The 22182-nt window shown below is 54.3% G+C and overlaps 1 protein-coding gene across 2 annotated transcripts; it reads left to right on the top strand.

The window, feature by feature from the left end:
• Positions 1-21419, top strand: DHX34 (DExH-box helicase 34). Of its 2 annotated transcripts, none has more exons than XM_081117530.1 (17): positions 1-98; positions 2538-3526; positions 4075-4386; positions 5640-5894; positions 6634-6736; positions 8146-8363; positions 9888-10062; positions 11894-12087; positions 12722-12823; positions 14389-14628; positions 14844-15017; positions 15477-15594; positions 16706-16812; positions 19027-19320; positions 20103-20279; positions 20479-20617; positions 21173-21419. In XM_081117530.1, exons 2-17 carry the CDS (start codon positions 2825-2827, stop codon positions 21304-21306), a joined length of 3444 nt encoding a protein of 1147 aa, XP_080973656.1. In that variant the 5' UTR covers positions 1-98; positions 2538-2824; the 3' UTR covers positions 21307-21419. The 2 variants fall into 2 exon arrangements, with proteins under 2 accessions (XP_080973656.1, XP_080973657.1); XM_081117531.1 differs by having other exon boundaries at positions 16706-16782; positions 21173-21405.
• The last annotated feature ends 763 nt before the right edge of the window (positions 21420-22182 follow it).

Genomic DNA, 22182 nt, shown 5'->3' with positions numbered 1-22182 from the left:
AGGCGCAGAGTGGGACGGCTTGCGCAGGCGCAGGACCGGTATCGGGCGCGTGAGGAACGCTGATACCGGAAGTTCAAGTTTTCGCGGCGGTTATTGAGGTGAGGGGGGCGGGGCGGCTGCGCGGGGCGGCGGTGGCGGCGCCGGTCGCCGGTAGTTTGGGAGCGAGCTGAGGGGTCGGGGGCGATTCCGAGACGAGGAAACGTATTGGAGGAGGCCGAGGGTCCGGGGCAAGAGGATGGAGATGGAGCCTGAGCGTCCCTGAGAGAACCTGGGGCACGGGGAGACCCTAGACGGAAAGGCATGGAGGCACGAGAAGCCGCGAGAAACTGAGCGACCGAGAAACGGGGAGGTGGAGAGAGGAGGGAAGCTGAGAACTAGAGAGATCGAGGGCGAGAAGCTGATGGGTTCCACCGATAGGCCCGCAGAGACTCCGAGAGAAATGCGATCGCACCGGAACTTGGGAGATGGAAGATCATAGAGGGAACTAGCAAACGGTAGAGAAATAGAGGTTGTAAAATGGAGAAAGACAGTTGGACTTACAGAAAAAAAATCAGACTCAAAAATGGAAACAGTGGGAGCGAATTAGATAAATGAAGCGAGATATAGGACCAGAGACTAAGAAAAGGAAGAGAGATTCGGGTGGTGAGCCAGATGGACTGAGAGACAAGACTGAGACCCGAAGATAGGGCATCAGAGAGGAGAGAAATAGGGAAGCAAAGAAAACCTCTAAAAGCCACGGACCTAGGAAAGAAACCAAGAGATGGTCAGAGACACAGTGAAAGAGAATCTAGTAGACCCGGAAAATCTAAAACGTAGCTTAAAGGTGTAGACTTCTTGAGAGCCATGGGGATGCTCTGTTGCGCCCACATGCACACATAGGCAGTTTAAAGTCGGAGAGGAATGTTCTCCATTTCATTCTGAGAACCACTGGTTAAAGGATCACAGTAGCCCTTCAAGGCCATTTCCTCCCCCTTCCTTCCTAGAATAGGAATTGCTTCGAAACTGCTCTTGCACTACCTAGTCCAGGTGTTTAAGAAGAAGTGATATGCACTCCCCACGGGCTACTGCTTCTCTGGGAAACAACTCAGCCATTCACAAGTTCCTCAGCAGAAACCCGTATCTGGCTCTAACAACTCCCGGGGTTGGCCTGAGTTCTGCCTGAGACCACAGAGATTGAATCTCTGCGCTCTGTTCCATGATGGCCCTTGAGAGACTGAGGCAGAGAAGGTGAAAGCATCGCTAATACCATTATGAAGGCGAATTATCCCCTTTTGAGTGTAATTTTCTCCAGGTTATATGCCCCTGGTTCTTCTTGCTGTTTTCTCTGTGTTAGTCATTATTGGGAGAAAGCATTGGACTTGAATACTAGTTACTATTTAGCTTCTCTGTACCAGGCTAGGTGATAAACATTGCCATGTTTTGAGATGGGTATGGTCCCCATTTTTATAGATGAAAACATCCTCAGAGGAGTTAATTTGTTGATAGTCACACATCTTTGTAAATGATGAAGCTGAGATTCAAACCTGGATCTGACCGACTCCAAAGCCTTTACCATCAAAGGCTCTGAACCCTTTTTAAGGTCATAAACCCCTTTAGGAGTCCAAGAGATAGATTTCCCTCCAGTAAATTGCACATACTAGGGTGTGCTCTTTATTAGTTAGGACTTACGCACTGAGAGTCAGAAACCTGACTGTTAGCAAAAAGACATTTTTTGTGTGTAGCAGGGAAGTGAGGGTTGGAGGAAACTAAGCCTCAAGCACTAAATGATGTTGCCAGGCTTCTCCCCAGCTCCTTTCACTTTTCTCGTAGTAGCTCAGTGGGTGCCTCATTCTGCCCACAAGCAGGCTTTTCTAGGATAAATATCTAGGAAAGGCTCATGTTCAAGAGCTATTACAAACAGCTCCCGGTTTATATCACCCTTGCTTACACACGGTAGATAAAATGAGAGCTTTTCTTTCCTAGTAACCCAGTATAAATTCCAGAAAAAGGCCCTGATTGGCCCTTCTTGGGTCATGTGTCCACTTCTCAAACCAGTCACTGGTTAAAGATCTGATTGCCAGGTCTTTGTGACTTGCCCAACCAATACGAGTTCTCTAACTTAAAGGCCATCAGAACCAGGTAGAATGCAGGAAGGGCAGCTCTCCAAAGGAAGGTATGTACTGCTATTCAGAAAAAGAAGGAAGGGCTGTGCCAGGCAGGCACAAACAATACATAACGGTGAAATTGTGCACTTAATTTCAAAGGGCTCCCGGGTGTCCTGCAGCTCAGTAGGCCCCAGGTTAGACCCGCTGCCTTATTCTTCGCTCTACCACACCTCTCACGTGGTTTTGGTCAGGGAAGGGCCCCATACCCCCAACCGCTGGGTGGACAGAGTTTGGAGCATATCTGTCTCTTTCATGTGACCATGACCACCCGTGGGGCTCAGGGTGGTCCTGCTTCTTACTATCCCTTCTCCTAGCCCAGTGCTTACACCCCGCAGGCTTTCAGTAAATGTTTCTAAAATGAATGTCTTCTGATCTCTTCCCCCAAACATTCAGGGCCTGGAAACTCAGGATGAACTTGTGTCCATCCCAGAGATTGCAGCAGGAGCCATGAGGTGCCCTGTGTGTCACCAGCTTGACCCAGGTCCCTGGTCACTTATTCTGCCATTGCCTGCAGTGGGCCTGTCCCACGTGTGAGGAGGAAAATTAGCTCTTTGAAGAAAAAGTGGCTCCTTTTTGTAGGCGCCGACCTCATTGCAGGAGGTGGGGAATGGATGAGAATGTTTGGTCCGGGTCGTGAGAACTGAGGCCAATTTTGTGACAGTGTTGCGAGTAGGCCCAACATGCCTCCTCCCAGAACAAGGGAGGGCAGGGATCACCAGGACCGACACCGGGCTCCCAGGGAGGAGACCCCAGAGAAATGGGACTGGAATTGTGCAGACACCCGGCGTCTGTTCGAGGATGCCTTCTTCCAGGACGAGGATTACATCCGCCAGGGTTCTGAGGAGTGCCAGAAGTTCTGGGCCTTCTTCGAACGCTTACAGAGGTTCCAGCATCTCCAGACCTCCAGGAAGGAGGAGAGAGACCCTGGGCACCCCAAGCACAGCATCCCAGCACTGGCCGACCTACCTGGAGCTTACGACCCCCGTTACCGCATCAACCTGTCCGTCCTCAGCCCAGACACTCAGGGCTCTCGGGGGCTGGGCAGGCGCCTGCCCCCAGAGAGAGTGGCCGAGTTCCGCCGAGCCCTGTTGCACTACCTGGACTTTGGCCAAAAGCAGGCCTTTGGGCGGCTGGCCAAATTGCAGCGTGAGCGGGCGGCGCTTCCCATCGCCCAGTACGGGCACCGCATCCTGAAGACACTGAAGGAGCATCAGGTGGTGGTGGTGGCAGGTGACACGGGCTGTGGCAAGTCCACTCAGGTGCCCCAGTACCTGCTGGCTGCTGGCTTCAGTCACGTGGCATGCACGCAGCCCCGGCGAATCGCCTGCATCTCCCTGGCCAAGCGCGTTGGCTTTGAGAGCCTCAGTCAGTTTGGCTCACAGGTGAGTTGGAGCTAATAGGATTCCACTTTCTCCCTTGTGACCGTGGGGAATAAATTGCTTGCCCTTGGCAGTGTTGCTAAAGGTTACAGAAGTACTTACCCTTTGATCCAGCAGTGATTTTTCTAGACATTTATATACAGATTGGCCCGGATATGGTGCAGATGATGAAGACACTAACAGTACCTAGACCAGGCAGACCCCACTTTATTGCAGTTCGCCTTGTAGTGCATCACAGATGTTGTTGTTTTTTCAAATTGAAAGCAAGTCCCACCACCAGCAAAAAACTTAAAATTTGCTTTATTGCAATACTTACTTTATTGTGGTGGACTGGAACTGAACCGGCAGTATTTCTGAGGTATGCCTCTATAGCACTGTAACAGTGAAAAACATTTGGAAGTGTCCTAAAGATTCATCAGCCTTTTTTCTAGACAGCCATAAAAAATAAAAATAAAAAAATGAGGCCCTGGCCGGTTTGGCTCAGTGGTTAGAACATCAGCTAGTGCCAGGCTCAGGGTCGTCTCCTGACCACCACCCTCCACTCACCCCAGGTCGGCTACCAGATTCGCTTTGAGAGCACACGTTCAGCGGCCACCAAGATTGTGTTCCTGACAGTGGGGCTGCTCCTGAGGCAAATCCAGCGGGAGCCCAGCCTGCCCCAGTACCAGGTCCTGATCGTGGATGAAGTCCATGAGCGACACCTCCACAATGACTTCCTCCTGGGCGTCCTCCGGTGCCTGCTGCCCAAGCGGCCTGACCTCAAGGTCATCCTCATGTCGGCCACCATCAACATCTCACTCTTCTCCAGCTACTTCGGCAATGCCCCTGTGGTGCAGGTGCCCGGGAGGCTCTTCCCCATCACGGTCAGTGCTTTCCCCCTCCTCCCCATCCCCAGTCCTCCCACCTGGTCTCCGTCCCTTCTCTGTCTGCTGCTCTGCTTCCCATCCCTTCAATTAAGGATATTCTCTCTCTGTCTTTTTTAAAGCTGCTATTTCTGAGCATTTACACATGCCAGGCAGAGTGCTAAGTGCTTATTAGAGGAGACCCAAAAATGTAAAGGCTCAAATAACATTGAAGTTTATTTTTCTTATACAGCAGTCTGGCTGGTCCAGGCTGATGGGCACTCAGTTCTATGTGGTTATTCAGGGACCCAGGCTCGCTCTTTCTCATTGCTGTGCCTTCTCATAGGGCAGGGTTTCCTTAGACTCAGCATTGTTGACATTTTGTGCTGGATAATTATTAGTTGTGGGGCTGCTCTGTGTGTTGTGGCATCATTAGCAGTATTCCTTGCTTCTACCCACTAGATGCCAATAGCATCTTCCTCCCCCAGTTGTGATAACCAAATGTGTTTCCAGATGTTGCCAAATGTCCCCTGGGGGTCAACACCACAGCTGGTAAGAGTCCTAGGGAGTTGTCCTGGTCTGGATAGTAAGAGTTTATGGGAAAAGGGAAAGAGCTAAATTCCAGGGAAAGTCTGGTTTGTTTTGAAGTTGGACGTGACCTTGCAGAGTTACTTCCATTTTCTCTCAGTGCCACCTAGCTACAAGGTAGGCTGGAAAATGTCATCTGTCTCTCTCTAGGCGACAGTGTCCCAGGGAAGATGAGCAGACTTTCTCTGTGTCTTTGGGCCAAGAATTGGTAACAGCTCTGAAGTTCCTGGCGCCAGGAAACTGCACTGTCCCTTGTGGTTTCTGGTTCTAAATGCCCATCATTCTGTCGTCTAGGCAGCCGTAAAAAAAGAGTGATAGCATTTTCTGAGAAGAGATTTCTCGGGTTTTCATCCTGACTGCACCCCTTAAAATTTTGTTGTTGAAGTTATACTCCAAATGCAAAAGAATGTACATATGTGTATAGCTCAGTTAATTTTCACCAACTAAATGCCTGTATGGAGCCAGCACCTAGATGAAGACACATCAGACCTCGCTGGCACCCCAGAAGCCTTCCAGCTACCTTGATACTTTGCGATTTTATTGCATCTTCCTCAGATTGTCCTGCTGGAGTGCGCTGTCTGCTGTCTGAATGATTCCTTCTTCTCGGTCAGCATGTGGTGTCCCCGCCCTGTTGCTTGGAGCTGGAGTGACAGGGTGCGCTCATGCCCGGGGCTATCTCCTCACAGGTCGTGTACCAGCCGATTGAGGCGGAGCCCACAGGGTCCAAGTCGGAGAAGCTGGACCCGCGGCCCTTCCTGAGGGTGCTGGAGGCCATTGACAATAAGTACCCTCCTGAGGAGCGGGGCGACCTCCTCGTCTTCCTCAGTGGCATGGCGGAGATCAGCGCCGTGCTCGAGGCCGCCCAGACCTATGCCAGCCACACGCAGCGCTGGGTGGTGCTGCCGCTGCACAGTGCCCTCTCTGTGGCTGACCAGGACAAGGTACCATGTGCAGCCAAGCAGGGTGGGGTCTAGCTGTGTATGCCAGAGGAGGAGGAGGGGTTGGAGGGCTGTGGGCTGCAGGGGGGCTGCTCCCATCTTGTGGGTGGGGGGAGCTTCCTGATGAGGTAGAAGGCGATGGAGCTTATCTGTGAAGGACAAGGAGGATTTGGAGCAGGAGGAGGAAGGCAGCCAGGCAGGGGACCAGCTGAGCAAAGGCATAGAGCCAGGAATCTGTAAGGACCCAGTATAGTGCCTGGGCTTTGTCCCAAGCGCACTGGGGAGCCATGGGAGGGTTCTGAGCAAGGTGGGGCCAGTGCCAATTTGTGCTTCAGCAGATCCCTCTGCTGCATGTGAAGGAGAGATTGGAAGAAGTAGGTCTAGATGCCAGAGACCAAGGAGGAAGCTGGAGCAGCATCTGGGTGGGAAAGGAGTGGCCTGGACCAGGGTAGGGGAAGTGGGTTTGGGAAGGAGAGTGTGAAACCAGGAAACTTCCAAGGTGTTCAAATGTTCAGGTGTGTCTAACACGGGGAGGGGAGGACCCAGGCCAGCCTAGATTCCTGGTCCAGAATGAGGAGCCATCTCTGAGGTGGAGACTTGAGGAAAGGGTTTGATGGAAGGCACCGAGGCTAGTGTAGATATATGGGTGTGAGCCATCCAGGGGGTTTCCAGGAGGCCCCTGGACACACGGATCAGTAAGGGCTGAGTTAGCCTCTGATGTCACCTGCTTACTTTCCCCCAGGTATTTGATGTGGCCCCCCCTGGAGTCCGGAAATGCATCCTCTCTACCAACATCGCTGAGACCTCCGTCACTATTGATGGGATCCGCTTTGTAGTAGATTCTGGTAAGAGCTGCCCCCCTGCTACCCCAGGCACCTAGAGGGGAATGTGGGATTTGGAGATGTGCAGATGTAGCGAAAGAAATGCCAGACCAAAGCCTGGGAGTAGGTGGCATTTAGGGCTGTGGAGCAGTGGCACCATCTTAATCTCAGACATTCTAAGCTTGCTCTGCCTCAGGGCCTTTGCACTTACTTTTGGCTCTGCTGAGAGCTGTCTTTCTCCAGATGTCCACAGGGCCCACTCCTTCATCCCATTCCAGGGCCTGTGTGAATGTCTCCCCTTTAGAGGCCCACCTTATCCACTTGATCTGAGTGACCTCCCTGTACTCCTTCGCTCTTGCTTTCCTTGTGGGGCTTTATTTTTCTTCCTAGTATGGGCATCATGTCTTATATCTATTTATTGATTGCCTGTCTTCCCAATTAGACTGTTCTCTGGAAAGTCAGCAGAGCATAATGGTCAGGGGACACTGGAGGCAGCCTGGCCAGGTTCACTGCTGGCTGTGTGACCAGGGTCGTGTCACTGACACTCTGTGTGTTGGTTTGTTCATTTGTAAAATGGCATTAATGACAGTGCCTTCCTCAGGCTGTAAGGATTAAGTGAGTGATTACACTTAGGTACTTAGGATGGTACCTGGTACAGAGTGAATGCTCATAAATGTTAGCAGTTACCGTGTATTGAATTTGGGATGCCAGCGATAAAACACTCCATAAGTTTATGTACCATTAAGATTTTAAAATGTTGTTCATTAAACATGGACATGCTGTTGGTTTTAAAATACATCAGAGACAATACAATATGAAAAAAGGTTGGTCTTAGAATTGATGAAATATGGTATCTATTCAGCCCAACGAGACTAGGGATTTCATTTTGTTCATAGCTGTATCCCTAGTGCTGAGTACAGTGCCCAACACATAGTACGTTCTTCATAATATTTGTTAGATGTCTGAATCTCTGAATAAACAAAGGCTTGAGAAAACAAATGAAAAGATGTGTGAATGAGGATATGAAAGATTGCATTAACAAAATGTGATGCCTGCTGTTGTGGCTCAGTGGTTGAGCATCAACCTAGGATCCAGGAGGTCATAGTTCGATTCCTGGTCAAGGCACATGCTCGGGCTGTGGGCTCGATCCCCAGTATGGGGTGTGCAGGAAGCAGCTGATGTATGACTCTCTCATCATTGATGTTTTTATCTCTCTCTCGCCCTCTCCCTTCCTCTCTCTGAAATCAATAAAGACATATTTTAAAAAAAAGTCAGGGTAGGGCCTGAAATGAGCTGTGGGTCAGTGTTCATAGAATAGAGGAGAAAGAGAGGGTGTCTGTGGATGGAGGGCTGGGGAGAGGGCCAGGCGTGTGCAGGGCCCGCGCAGCTGCTGCACACAGATGCTAGTCCCTCCCTGTGCCCTCCTCACCCAGGGAAGGTGAAGGAGATGAGCTATGATCCTCAGGCCAAACTGCAGCGGCTGCAGGAGTTCTGGATCAGTCAGGCCAGTGCCGAGCAGCGGAAGGGCCGGGCGGGCCGCACGGGGCCCGGTGTCTGCTTCCGCCTCTATGCTGAATCAGACTATGATGCCTTCGCCCCCTACGCTGTCCCGGAGATTCGGAGGGTAGCCCTGGATGCGCTGGTACTACAGGTAAGGCAGGCGTAGGGAGGGGACTGGATCCTGAGTGCTGGTGCCATGGAGGAACTGGGAGGCATTTAGACAGGGTAAATCCCAGGGTTCAGGGCCAGGGAGATCTAGCTGGCCAGGCCACTGAGCGGCGCTCCTCCCTCCCAAATGTCAGATCCCATGTTGAGGGGGAATTGTTCCCCAAAGCCACAGGATCACAGGGTTCCAGCTGAGGCTGTCAGGCTCCAGGCCTGCCTCTTGAATGCCATCTGGCTCTGGCAGTTGTGGGCATCACCTTCTCCTCCTTTACCAACTGCCCCTCTTTGTGGGTCTCATTTTTAAGGCCATGGAAACCTTTCCCGGAAGCCCTCTGGCCAATTTCCCAGCCTGTGTTGTCAGCAGAACTGGGTCATGTGTGTCCAGTCTATGACCTATAATTGTCTAGGGCGTGGCATTGCCAGATGCAATCACAGCCCTGATTCTCAGCCCCAGCTACACACTGGGATCACCTGGCGAGCTTAAAAAAACCCATACCCAATCCCTCACCCCGAGCTTTTAATTTTTTTTTTTTTAATATATCTTTATTGATTTCAGAGAGAGGAAGGGAGAGGGAGAGAGAGAGAGATAGAAACATCAATGATGAGAGAGTCATTGATTGGGTGCCTCCTGCAGGCTCCCTGCTGGGGATTGAGCCTGCAACCCAGGCATGTGCCCTGACTGGGAATCGAACCGGGATCTCCTGGATCCTAGGTTGATGCTCAACCGCTGAGCCACGCCTGGCTAGGCCAGAACTTTTAATTTAAAGGTCTTTTAATGGGTACTGTGCAATCCCCCAGTCAACATCAGGGGTTGGTGAACAGGGAGGAAGGTGGAATGGCTGATTCCTGGGGCTGAGCCCCTAGGCTCTCTGAGCTTTCTTTTGGCTCTCTCATAGTGACACGAGTTGCCATGCCAGGCCTGGTGATGGCCGTGTGTTTCACTTCATTCTCCCCACCACCCGCTGCCCCTCTGGCCTCTGAATTAATGGGGATTCTTTGTTCAAAAGTGAGAGATATGCAGCTCAAACTCTTGTAAGCAGGAAAGAGGATTTTATGGATTTGCATATCCATTATGGCGGGATGGTCCTAGCTTAGGAACAGTTAAGGATTTCTCCATCTGCGGTGGATGGGCTAATTCCCAGGCAATGGAAGAGTAACCACAGCATTTCTGAGCATCTGTCCTGGCCCTTTAGCACAAAAGAGGATTCTGAGATTTCTCTTTCCCAGCTCCAGTTTACAAAGTCCTAGGGTAGGATTCTGATTGCTCCAGCTCAGTTCATGTGCTCGTTCCTTAGTCAATTACTATGACCAGGGGCTGAGAAACCTCGGCTCATCCAGCTTAGATCATGTGCTTCCTCCATGGCCAGGGTCTGGGAGACGAGATGCTAGCCAGACAGACAATGGCCCTCCTCCGCTGCCTCTGTACAGTGGGCGTTAACATTGGGGGTTTTAAAGTATCACGAGTGGCCCATGTATCCCCCATTTCCTGGGGCTTCGGTTCTTATTCCAGATGAAGAGCATGAGCGTGGGAGACCCCCGAACTTTTCCCTTCATCGAGCCCCCACCACTAGCCAGCCTGGAAACGGCCATCCTCTACCTCCGGGACCAGGGGGCCCTGGACAGCTCAGAGGCCCTCACCCCCATCGGGTCCCTGCTGGCCCAGCTGCCTGTAGACGTCGTGATTGGTGAGGATCCCCTCCTTGGGGTGACCGCACAGGGCACTGGGTGGGTATGGGCCATTGCTTGACCTCTAGTGACTTGTGGGCAGGCCTCTTTCTTCTCCACACCCTGTTTGGTCATTCACACATCCTCTGTGCCCGGCACTGTCCTAGGCACCAGGGATACAGCAGAAAACAAACAGGGGCCTCTGCACAGCCTGTCCCCAGCTCTGACCTGGTGCTGCCCTTTGTGGTTGGTCGTAAGGGTTTCAAAACCTTTTTCTCTTACTCATTCTTTCGTCATTCCTGCCCCTCCTGAGCAGCTCACTGACTCACGCTGTTCATTTTGCCTGATTCGCCTGACTCGAGACATTCTATCTCTCCCGACAATTCACGGCCCACAGATTATTCACAGTAGAGCACAGGCACCCGTGGCACCATCTCTCAAGTACTACACTCAACAGAACCTTCTGCCTGTGTTAATACCGTTAAAGCCACCATCCCTGCAATACTCTCGGGCTTCAGCGCTGGCAGGAGTTGGAGACCACCATCTCTGAGGGCTGTGACATGGTTATTTTTGTTTGTTTTAGACGGAAACAGGGCTAGAGCCAGGAAAATCAGGTCTGGGAAGAAAACGTTCCCGTGAGCATTTCCTGTGTGCCAGTGACAGGCTTTATGGATCTTACTTATATCATTTCATTCTCACATAGTGCGGGTAGCATCTCTGGGCACCCCTGTTGTGCAGATTAGGAAACTGAGGTTTGGCAGGGGGTGGGGCATAGATCTGTGCCCAAGGGAATGGAACAAGTCAGTGAGAGAGTCTGGATTTGACCAGGCATGTCATCTCCCATGGGACAGGAGTGTGGCACTCACTTTCCATAAGGAAATGAGGCTCAGAGAAAGACTATCATCCTCTCGCCCAGGGGCCTGCAGCAGGCCAAGCTGGGAGGCACTCCCCAGCCAGGATGACACTGTGGGTTCCCATGCTCTGCCCGACAGGAGACACAGATGACATAGTGCTGGGCAGTTCTGGGCCCCAATGGCTCAGTCAGTGGTTGGGCACTGTGAGCACATCACAGATGAAACAGCAGGTGGACGCCACTGTCACCCCCTTTCACAGATGGGGAAACCGGCAAGAGGGATGGAGGGACTGGCCCCTGAGCTCTGTCACCAGGACAGACTTGTTTTATAGCCCGCCTTTATGTTATGACGATAGATATGTAACAGGAACTTTCTGGAAAGGCAGCCAAGGGGACCCGCGGAGCTGAGTCAGACACATGACATACAGGCACTGACCACAGGGCAGGCAGGAACAGCCTGAGCTGGGAAATGGCGTCTCACCATGTTGGGACCCTGTTCCTAGTGCTCTCCTTCCTTCTCTGTCCTTCCCTGGTCCCCTTCTTCCTGCCCTGCTCCTTCCTCCCCCTGCCCCCCTGCCCTCTCCTGCCCCCCCCCCCCCCCCCCCCCCCCCCCGCCTCGGCCTTGAATGAAATAAAGATGGCAGGGAAAGGTTCCTACTGACATAGGTGCAGAAGTCAGCGCCTGCTGTGCCTAGCCCACCAGCTCACAGCTGGCCTAGGCGGTCACATCCTGGAGGGAGGGCGGAGACAATACCGTGGCAGGTCAAAATGAGTGCCAGGAAGAAACGGAAAGCTGGGCCCATGACGGGGTGCTGACCGGAAAGGGAAAAACAGTCAGTGCTTACACAGTGCCCACCACATGCCTGCAGATGGGGAAACAGGCTTGCCCAAGGTCACATGACTGGAAAGCACAGTGTGTCCATCTGGCTCTGGAGGCCCTTTGTGAGCCGGAGGGAGGGAGGGGGATGGGAGAGGCTCAGCTCCATGTCCGCCCCCAGGGAAGATGCTGATCCTGGGCTCAGTGTTCCACCTGGCGGAGCCCATGCTCACCATCGCGGCCGCCCTCAGCGTCCAGTCACCCTTCACCCGCAGTGCCCAGAGCAACCCAGAATGTGCGACAGCGCGGCGGCCCCTGGAGAGTGACCTGGGCGATCCCTTCACGCTCTTCAATGTCTTCAACACCTGGGTGCAGGTGAGGCCGGCAGCAGCAGGGCCACCCTCACTGTCTTTCTGCACAGGGTCAGGGCCTCCCTGAGGCTGTGGCTCATCCCCAGCCCCGGCCCATGGACTCTCCCATTCTTGGGACCAGCACAGCAGAGCTCAGGCTTGAGGGGAACCTGGGTTCTAAAGTGCTGATTAAACCAGTGCCAGCGGGAGAAAGTCCAGACTCCTAGGGTAGCACCTTTTTACCCCAAAACACATTCTCTGAGCCCCCACTGGGCCTTGCCCTGTGCTGGCAGTGCTGGGGACCGTGTGATAAGCAAAACCACCTGGCCCTGCCTTCCAGTGCAGGAAGTGAGACCCATCCCTAGGCAGTGCCCACCCAGAATGGGCTGCAATGGGAAGTGCATGGGGCTGAGAGAGCCTGGATGGGTGTCTGACCCATTGCGGTCTGGGAGGGCTTCCTGTAGGAAGGGGGCAGTGTGGCTGAGACCTGGAAGAAGGAAGAAAGCAGGTGTCATGGGGAAGCTGACAGGTCTCCCACCTGCCTTGCTTTCTCCCGGTGACTGGTGTTTAGGCCCATGCTTGGGTGGTCTGGCTGGGAGGTCAGCTCCCTGCCCATCCTCCAGCTGGCCAGGCCCTGACACCTGTCTGCCTCTACCCAGGTGAAATCTGAACGGAGCAGAAACTCACGTAAGTGGTGCCGCCGCCGGGGCATAGAGGAGCACCGGCTGTATGAGATGGCCAATCTGCGGCGACAGTTTAAGGTGAGGCTCGGGACCGGGGGTGGGGGCCAGCCCCACCCAGGCAGACAGGGAGTCCAGCATGGAGGGGAGGCAGAGTGAGTGTACCCCTGAGCACAGCTCTTCCCTTCTCTGCCAGAGTGAGCAGGGTCCCGTGTTACACCCACTTCCCCCACCATCTGAGGACCAGGTATGGGGGTGGAAATCCAGGAGGGCTACTAGGGGTGGAGTACAGGGCCAGTGGTCATGTGCCCCGTCCTCACAAAGAACCTTCCCCTCTGGAGCAGGGGTGCTAAGCTGGCCTCGCACTCGCTCGGGCTGAGTGCTGGGAAGCAGCGTAGGGCAATGGTTGGAGGCACCAAATCTGGAGCCAGATGTCCCAACAGCAAATCCCAGCTCTGCCATTTGTTAGCAGTGCTACCCTGGGTGAGTTGCTGTGTCTCTCTGGGCCTCAGCTTGGCCTCTGAGGCTGGGGAAGTAATAATAGCACCTGCCTTGGAGACCTGTGAGGACCAAGCGAGTTAGTACAGGAGAGCCCGCAGGTGGTCTCACACCAGTGTTTGCAGTTTTATTGGTATTGTTATTATGTGGTTCTGCACCTTGCTTGTGGCATTAATATCCTGTGGCCATCTTTCCATTTGAGAACGAGAAGATCTGCTACATACTTCTCAGTGGAGGTGTGTGTGCCACAGAATGAGAATAAAATGCAAGTGTCCCTGGGAGACTTGCATTCCCTTTGGTAGCAGATGGAAAGATTGAGGCTCAGAGTGGGCAGTCACCTGACCAAGGCCATCCAGGCAATTTTAGGGGTCCTCGTGTTGGGGACTCATGATGTCTTGACTTTCTAGAACCTTGGTTCAACCTTTGGTGGGTTCCAGACACTGAGGAACTAACAAAAGGTGGGGGTTCTTCTCTCTCTCCCCCCCCTCCACTATCCTACATCCTTTATTGGTTGGAGCTCAGTGAGAAACAGGGTCCAATCCAGTGGGGTCACTGGAACTGTTTACAAAGGTGCAGGTGGGTGAAGGGCAGGGCGTCTCCAATGTGCATCAGAATCCTGGAGGGTCTGTTAAATCTAGGTTCCCAGTCACCCCACCCCAAGATTCTGAGTCAGTTTTCTGGGATGGGGCCTAGGACTTGGCATTTTGACAAGTTCCCACGTCCCAGATGCTGCTGCTGGTGGGAGGACCACACTCTGAGGAAACCACAGGGGTTGGGACAGGTTGGAGCATAACTGGAGCCGTGACAGGAGCCCCGGGAAGACCCTGGGTGATAATTGCTGGCCCTTCTCCTTCCTCAGTCTCCCTCCTTTCCCCAGCCCCGGCTTCATTGGCCAACAGCAGTGACAGTGCTTTTTCATGGAGAGGTCATGGTCATCTATGCCCACACCTCACAAAGGTTGTCCTTATGCGCATTTTGGCTCCCAGCAGCCCTAGCGGGGAGGTACTGGGAATGTCCCCTTTTCCACGTGAGGAAAATTGTGACTCAGAAGGGTGATACCGCTTGCCAGCAAGTGAACGGTGTCTGGGTCCAGAGCCTGCCTGCTCAGCCTGCCCTGTGTCCCTCACTTGGGCCCCATCTGTCCCCAGGAGCTGTTGGAGGACCACGGGCTGCTGGCAGGGGCCCAGGCCCCGAAGCTGGGGGACAGCTATAGTCGGCTGCAGCAGCGCCGCGAGCGCCGGGAGCTGTACCAGCTGAAGCGGCAGCATGAAGAGGGCGGCGGGCGCAGGCGCAAGGTGCTGCGGCTGCAGGAGGAGGAGGGCGGTCGCTCCAGCGACGAGGACCAGGCCACAGCCTCCCGGGGGGCCAGCGACAGTGTGGACATCCAGGTGGGCACCATGTGGCTGTCTGGGGCCTGGGGTGGAGTTTCCCAGAGTGAAGACAAGACCCTGTCATGGGCTTTGAGGGGACACGGCCCCACCCTCACTTCGGGAGACAGGTTTCTGTGGACAGGACGTGGCCCTAGCTGTCTGCAGAGCCCCTTGGGCCCTCACATTCTAGTGTAAGCTCCTTGGGACCCCCTCTCTCCCCATGTTCCCACCAGGATGTGAAATTTAAGCTGCGGCACAACCTGGAGCAGCTGCAGGCGGCTGCCAGCTCGGCCCAGGCCCTGACCCGGGACCAGATGGCCCTGCTCAGGCTGGTGCTGGGCCGGGGCCTCTATCCTCAGTTCGCCATCCCAGACCAGTTCAACAGCGGCCGCAAGGACTCGGACCAGGTGGGCCTCTTTCCCGCTCCCAGTCCCCGTGTATTTTGTCATCAGCACACCGTCCCAGTGCCTGCTCTGTGCTGGGGACATGGCCTTGACTGAAACAGCCCTGGCCCTGCCTTCATGGGGCTCACAGTCCAGCGGGGGGAGGGTGGGGGTTGAGGGGGAGGGGCAAACCTGTTCCCAGGCAGATGACCCAGAGTGGTTGGGGTTGGGATGGAGAGTGGGGGTAGGGGTGTGTGTGTATGTGTGTGTGTGTGTGTGTGTGTGTGTGTGTGTGTGTGTGTTGGAACACAGAGGGGCTCTGACCAGCCTGGGAGGGTCAGGCAGGGCTTCCTGAAGGAGGGGACTTCTGAGCTGAGACAGGAGGGGGGAACTTGGCCCAAAGGGTGGAGGAAAAGCATTGTGGGCAATGGGAAGAGCATGTCCAGGGGCCTTTGTCACTTGGCGCTGCCTTGTCCTCTCCAGATTTTCCACACCCAGGCCAAGCAGGGCACGGTGCTGCATCCCACCTGTGTCTTCGCCAGCAGCCCCGAAGTGCTGCACCCGCAGGAGCAGGAGGCCAGGGGCGGTGAAGGGAGCCGAGGTACGGAGAGCCAAGTGGGGAGAGAAGCCCTCACCCGCTGAGGTTGCCCCTCCATTCCTGCACACACTCGGCCTTTGCTGGGGTGGGACCTGCAGCCTGGGAGGTCCCAGGAGCCACACCTGGCTGGGTGTCCTTGGCAGTTCACCTCCGCGCTGAGCTTCACCCTCCTTGGTTGGCGTGGGTGGACCTCTCAGCACAGTGGCCGTTCCCAAGGACTGAGTTCTTAGCCTGTCCCTCCTGTGAGCTGTGAACTCCTGCCCTGGGCCTCTCCCAGCCCTTGCAGACCTGGAAGGCAGAGTTCAGGCAGTGGATCCAGCCTACCTTCTTGTCGAATCCAGGCCACAAAAGCTGCCTCCCTGAGCCACTGCATGCAGGCCAGGCGGGTCCCAGCCCCAGCGACCCCTCGGGAGGTTCCTGCCTCTGTGCTCCCAGGGGGCCGCCCGCCTGCAGCCTGACTGCTAGTTGTGTGCTCTGAGCTTGAGGACACCGCTCACTTTTCTCCTTGTTTGTAAAAAGGAACACATTATACTCAAGTAGTAAATATTAACTCAGAAAGATAAGGTTTGTAATTTTAAACATCAAGGATAGATTTGGAAACTTTTTTTTTTAACTGTTGTGAATTGCTAGTCAGTTTACCGTCTTCCCGTTACACTGTTTTCCCCTTTTATTTTTTAATTTTGAAAATTTCTACATATCCTCCAAGTGGACAAGCCTTCACCAGCTATTGCAATTGCTGTCCTTGTTTTTTCTGACCCTATACTTTTTCTTCCTTTTTGCCGGAACTTTTAAAATCATATTTCAGGCTTCAGATCACTAGTAATAATAATAATAATTACTGTTTTTTAGCATCACCACAATGCTGTTCTCATTCCTAACAAAATTAACAATATTTCTCAATATCACCGAATAGCCAGAGTCATAGTCATTATGACAAAGTATTTAAAACTAAGTCTCAGATGTTTTATCGTTGCCCGCATGTGAGCATGTTCTCTGTATGGATGGGCAAACGGCCTGGGGGAACAGGCAGACACCGGGGGACGGATGGTTGTAGGGGTACAAGTGGGAGATCGGTGGGCAGGGTGGGCCCAAGCTGTCCTGTTGATCCTTTCAGATGACAAGGACAAGATGAGCAGCAAGCACCAGCTCCTCACCTTTGTCTCCCTGCTGGAGACCAGCAAACCATACCTGGTGAGCTGTGTCCGCATCCCTGCCCTCCAGGTGGGTCCCTGACAACTCCCAGGTGTGGTGACTGTCCCCAGGGCAGGAGGCACCTTCCCCGGCTGGCTGCAGGCATTAGCCGCAGACTGTTAAACCAGCCCCAGGCCCTGCTTTCCTGGAGCTGGCATGTAGCCGGGAGGATGGAAAACAGCAGTAAACATAGGACAGCACTAAATGAGATGTTAGAGGGTGACAAGTGTCGCAGGAAATTAGAATAGCGTGAGAAGGTTAGGAGGGGTGCGGTGAGGGTGAGGGTAGGGGACAGGTTGTAGCATGAAACAAGGCGATCTGGGTGGGCCTTGTTGAGAAGGTACAATTGAGCAAAGACCTGAAGGGAGGGAGGAGCCATAGGAATCCCTGGGAGAAGAGTGTCGAGCAGCAAGTGCAAAGGCTCTGAGGCACACGCAAGCCTGGCTCACATAGGAAACAGCTGGAGCAGTCAGTCGGTGAGGGGAAGAATTACTGGAGATGAGATCAGGGGGAGAGGAGGCAAGGAGGCAGGTGAGGCTTGAGGGCCCCCCCCCCAAGGGTTCGGAGCACAGCTGGGACATGGTCTGACTAGGGGAGGGGCAGAAGCAGGGAGCCCAGCAAGGAGGCTGGACATGGGTGGAAGCCAAGGATGTGCTCAGATTGCAGATATACTTGTGTATGTGCCTGTAGCCAGAGAGCGTTTTTGTAGCTGCCACACCATGTGGCTCACTGCATGCTGCCCTAGAGTTCTAGGACTGGCCACATTCTCACTATAGAGACTCTGGGGGAGTCGGGGCAGGGGGCATGCCACTTGCCTAAGCCATACAGTGAGCAAGCAGCCAAGCCAAAGTGCCAGGGCCACAGGCTGCGGATGTCCCATTACCAGGACCCCCTTGCTTCGACCCCAAGGCATGTCGAGGGAAAAGAGAAACCTTTAGGCTCCCCAAACTCAGATTTTGTTGCTACTGTGATTTCCATTGAGCTCTAAGCTGCTCAGTTATACTCATTCGCTCATTCATTGAGCACTTACCTTGCACCAGGCACTAATTACTTGTCTAGGTGCTGGGGGTGTGGTCATGACCAGATGTGACAAAACTTCCTGTGTTCGTGGGGCTCACACATGAGTGGGGGAAGCAGATGGTGAAACACAGATAAAGATAAAGGATTCAGCCAGATGCTCATGTCAGTGCTGGGAAGAGGGGAGGGAGCGGGGCCAGGGGCAGAGCAGTGGCCATCAGCAGGACCTCCGGGGGGACATGAAGATTTGTAAGTTGAGATGCTGCCTGGGAGTGCAGCCTCCCCTCTTCCCCCTGCACAGTTTGCTTGTGGTGGAGGATTTTAAACATACACAAAAGTAGACGGAATGCATGTTGAACCCTCCTGTTTCCTCACCCAGCCCCCAAAACATCGACCTGTGGCCAGTCCTGCCCCATCCAGTCCCCCTGCCCCGTCCCCATAGAATTTTTCCCAACATAGTGTGATAGTTTTCAAACAGAAAAGTTGAAAGATGTGTATGGTGAGGACTCATATCCTCACTCCCAAGATCCATCAGGTGACATTCGTCTTCTGCTGGATGACATACCTGTCCTTTCTCCACTCACCCCCCATTTCAATAGGTGGGTTTTCTTTTTAATTTCTGATGCATTTCAAAGTTGCTGACATCAGTGCCCTTCACCCTCTAACACTCCAGCATGCATCCCATTAACTGGTGCCCACTATTTCTATATTTGAGGGTAAAATGTAGAGTTAGGGACATCATTTGATGAGGGTTGACAAAGGCGTACATGCCTGTAACCCCAGCCTGTGAAGATGTCGACTCCCTCAGCTGTCTGCCCCCAGCACAGTAATGCCGACCTTCCTTCTTAGGATGCACTCTGTTTTACTGTAGCCTTTGTTAGTCTGTCTCTCCAAGTGGAATGTCAGCTCCGTGGGGGCAGGGACTCAGTCTGTCTTGTTCACAGTTGTATCTCCAGCACCTGGAAGAGTGCCTGGCACAGAGTAGACGTGTGGCAGATGTTTGTTGGTGGGGGTAGATGGATGGATGGGTGGGGGTGGATGGATACATTGGATAGACAGGTAGATGGATGGACAGGTGGATGGATGGACAGGTGGAGGGATAGACAGATGGTTGGGCAGGCGGATGAATGAATGAGTGAGTGGGCAGGAGCCCAGCCAGGTGGCGGCCCCTCTAAGATGGCATCCTGCCCCTTGCCCACTGCCTGTTTTCTGCCCCCTCTCTTCCAGTCCCTCCTGCTGTTCAGCCGGTCCCTGGACACCAATGGTGACTGCTCGCGCCTGGTGGCTGATGGCTGGCTGGAGCTCCAGCTTGCGGATAGTGAAAGTGCCGTCCGGCTCCTCGCGGCCTCCCTGCGGCTCCGTGCCCGCTGGGAAAGTGCCCTGGACCGGCAACTGGCCCATCAAGCCCGTCGGGGGCAGCTGGGGAAAGAAGAGGAAGAGGAGGAGGAGGAAGGGGCTCCTGTCAACCGCCAGGAGGTGGTGGCCCTGAGCAGAGAGCTGCTGCAGTTCACAGCATCCAAGGTACCCAACGCCTGGGTACCTGTGTCATCCTTGGCCAGAGGGGGCGTCCACCACAGGAACGAAGGCTCAAGATGGCTCTGGCCCAGCTTCCAGTTCACTTAGTGTGCACACATTTGGGGGTTTTCAAACCAGGAAGGTGATGACAAGCCCAAGGTCACACAGCTCGTAAGGGTTGGATCCAGGATCTGGCCCCAGTGCCTGGCTCCAGAGACCACACTGTTAACCGTGTAGCCCTCATTCGGCAGATGGTTACCCTGCATTACAGTTAGGGCTGCAGGATGTGAGAGGGGAGCTGTACGCTGTCTACTCATGGGGAACAGACAGATTTGGAGAGAGCAGATTGGAAACCAATCCCCCCACTTCTTCAGTGGGAATTGAGAATTGATCCTGATTTTACTAGGTGTGGCAGGGGTAGGGGAGAAGGTTGCAATCCAGGATGACTTCCTGGAGGAGTGGAGGGACCCAGTGAACCAGGGAAAGAGGAATAGGCTGACATGCTGGGGGAAGGAAGGGCAAGGTGGCCAGACTTAAAGGTCAGACTCACTGGATGTGGTCCCACAAGTGGCAGGGAGCAGGGGAGGGGCCTGGGAAAGGCAGTTAAGATGGGGGCTGGGGCATGTTTTAGACAAGACTCTGGTCATGAGTGTCTGAAACCATCTGGTGATTGGCATAAGCAATTGGCCCCCATAACTGAAAAATCCAGGGATGGACTTCAGACACAGCTGGATCCTGGTGCTCTGATAGTGTCTCCTAGAGTCTATCTCCCGTCTCTCTTTCCTTAGGTCCCCTACAGCCTCCGGCGGCTCACAGGACTAGAAGCCCAGAACCTCTATGTGGGACCCCAGACCATCACAACTACCCCCAGTCTCCCCGGCCTCTTTGGCAGCTCTGCCCTTTCCCCCCACCCCACCAAAGGGGGCTATGCAGTCACTGACTTCCTCACCTATAACTGCCTCACGGTGAGCATGGACCCCACCTTGACCCCTCACCCTACTGCCCCTGAGAGTGGGATTTTGGGGAGCCCCCCAACCACATTTCAACCTAGTCCAGGCATGCAGGTCAGGATGGGGCCTGCCAGCCCTGAGGGGTTCCCGGAAGGGACCTAGGATGACTGTTGGGGGGCAGGGGCTAAGCCCTGATACAGTCCTCCCGCTGCAGAGTGACACGGATCTATACAGTGACTGTCTCCGTACTTTCTGGACCTGCCCCCACTGTGGCTTGCACATGCCCCTCACGCCCTTGGAGCGCATCGCCCACGAGAACACCTGCCCCAAGGCACCGCAGGACGGTCCCCCAGGTAAGGACGTGGCTGTGGGGGCTGGGGCATCTGTCCATCCTATGATTGTTCCTGTGTATCTGAGCATTCACTGGACACTGGGGACTCAACCCTCTGGTCCTGGCCAGTGCAACACACTGGCTTTGTCACAGAGACCTGGAGCCTGGGTCAGGGAGGGCCTGGAGGGCTACCACTTTCATTACTTGCAGTCTGTCTTTCTGTGGTCTGTGGTCCGTGTTTCTCTCTGTCTCTCTGGCTGTGTCTCTTGTTCTTTTATGTCCTGCAGCCGTCTCAACCTTGGCCGCACCAACTCTGCTGTTAGCCAGGGGATGCAGGCCCAACACAGTGCCTGCTGCAGTGCTCAGACCCCACCTGGGGCTCTCTGTGTCTGTCTTTCAGTCTCTGTCTCTCCCTGGGACACAGACTAAAGACTTGCCTCTAGGAAGGCTTCCTGGAGGAGGCAGAGCCAGATTCCCCAAAGGCTGGGAGAACCTGAGCCCCTCGAGTAACCGGGATTTGGGTGGGGTGAGAGCTGGCAGTGGAGCAACCCCCTCAGCCTCCCTTCTTTTCTCTCAGGGGCTGAGGAAGCCCTCCCCGAGCCCCAGCAGAAGACGTCTGCCCTGCAGAGGCCCTACCACTGCGAAGCCTGTCAGAAAGACTTTCTGTTCACGCCCACAGAGGTGCTGCGCCACCGGAGGCAGCACGTGTGAGCCCAGCCGAGTGGGAAGCCCAGGGCAGGGTCATGGACTCCACCCTTTAAATGGGTGGATTTTATGATCTGTGAATTACATCTCAATAAAGCTGTTATGAAACAAACACCTTCTATGGCTCCCCAGCACCCTCTGGAGGGCACCCAGGCTCACTGCCTGCCCCACATTCTGATGCATGTGAGCTGGATGATCCACAGTCACATTGCCATGGACACTCCATTCACAAGAGGCTACAAAACCACACAGAGAGGCACTGCCATGGACACATACAGGGAGGCACCAGTTATAAAAACCCACTTTGCCACACAATCCAACTCAGACACACGTAGCAATGCCCAGAGTCTCCAAGTCACAGACACACACCCTCCACCAAGGCACAATGTGACAGCCAGCCAGGGACCCAAACAATTCTCAGGACACACCCACCCCATTCAGTAACAGGTGCGGCTGTGGACACACTCCTGGCAGCGTCCACAGCCCGACGGTCCTCCCCACAGCAGCACCCTGACCTCAGCATCCTAAGTCCGCAGCCACAGCAGCCACACAATGGTCACACACACAAGGATCCCAAGGTGGCCTGGCCCTGCAGCCGCTGTTGGGGTTCCCCACCCCCCCTGCTGGGGCCGCCTGTCCTACTCAGCAGCAACTACCCACTTCACAGGCTGTCCCAGGACTCACTGGTTTCTCACCCCAGGAAGTGGGGGAAGTATTTTTAGTTACAATTAACCTCCTGCCCAATTTCCCTCCTCCCCGAGGCACATCCAATTGGTTTAATTAGAATTAAGTGAGAGGCATTTCCAGTCACCGGGAGGTGGGGGAGGAGGGAAGAGGGGAGCTGCCCCTCCCCCACTCGCCAGCATCCCGTTCAGGGTGGGT

Source organism: Miniopterus schreibersii (genome assembly GCF_964146895.1).
Source record: "Miniopterus schreibersii genome assembly, chromosome: 18".
Classification (NCBI taxonomy): Eukaryota; Metazoa; Chordata; class Mammalia; order Chiroptera; family Miniopteridae; genus Miniopterus; species Miniopterus schreibersii.
The sequence above is the reverse complement of the archived record's forward strand: the minus strand, read 5'-3'. Positions and strand labels throughout refer to the sequence as shown.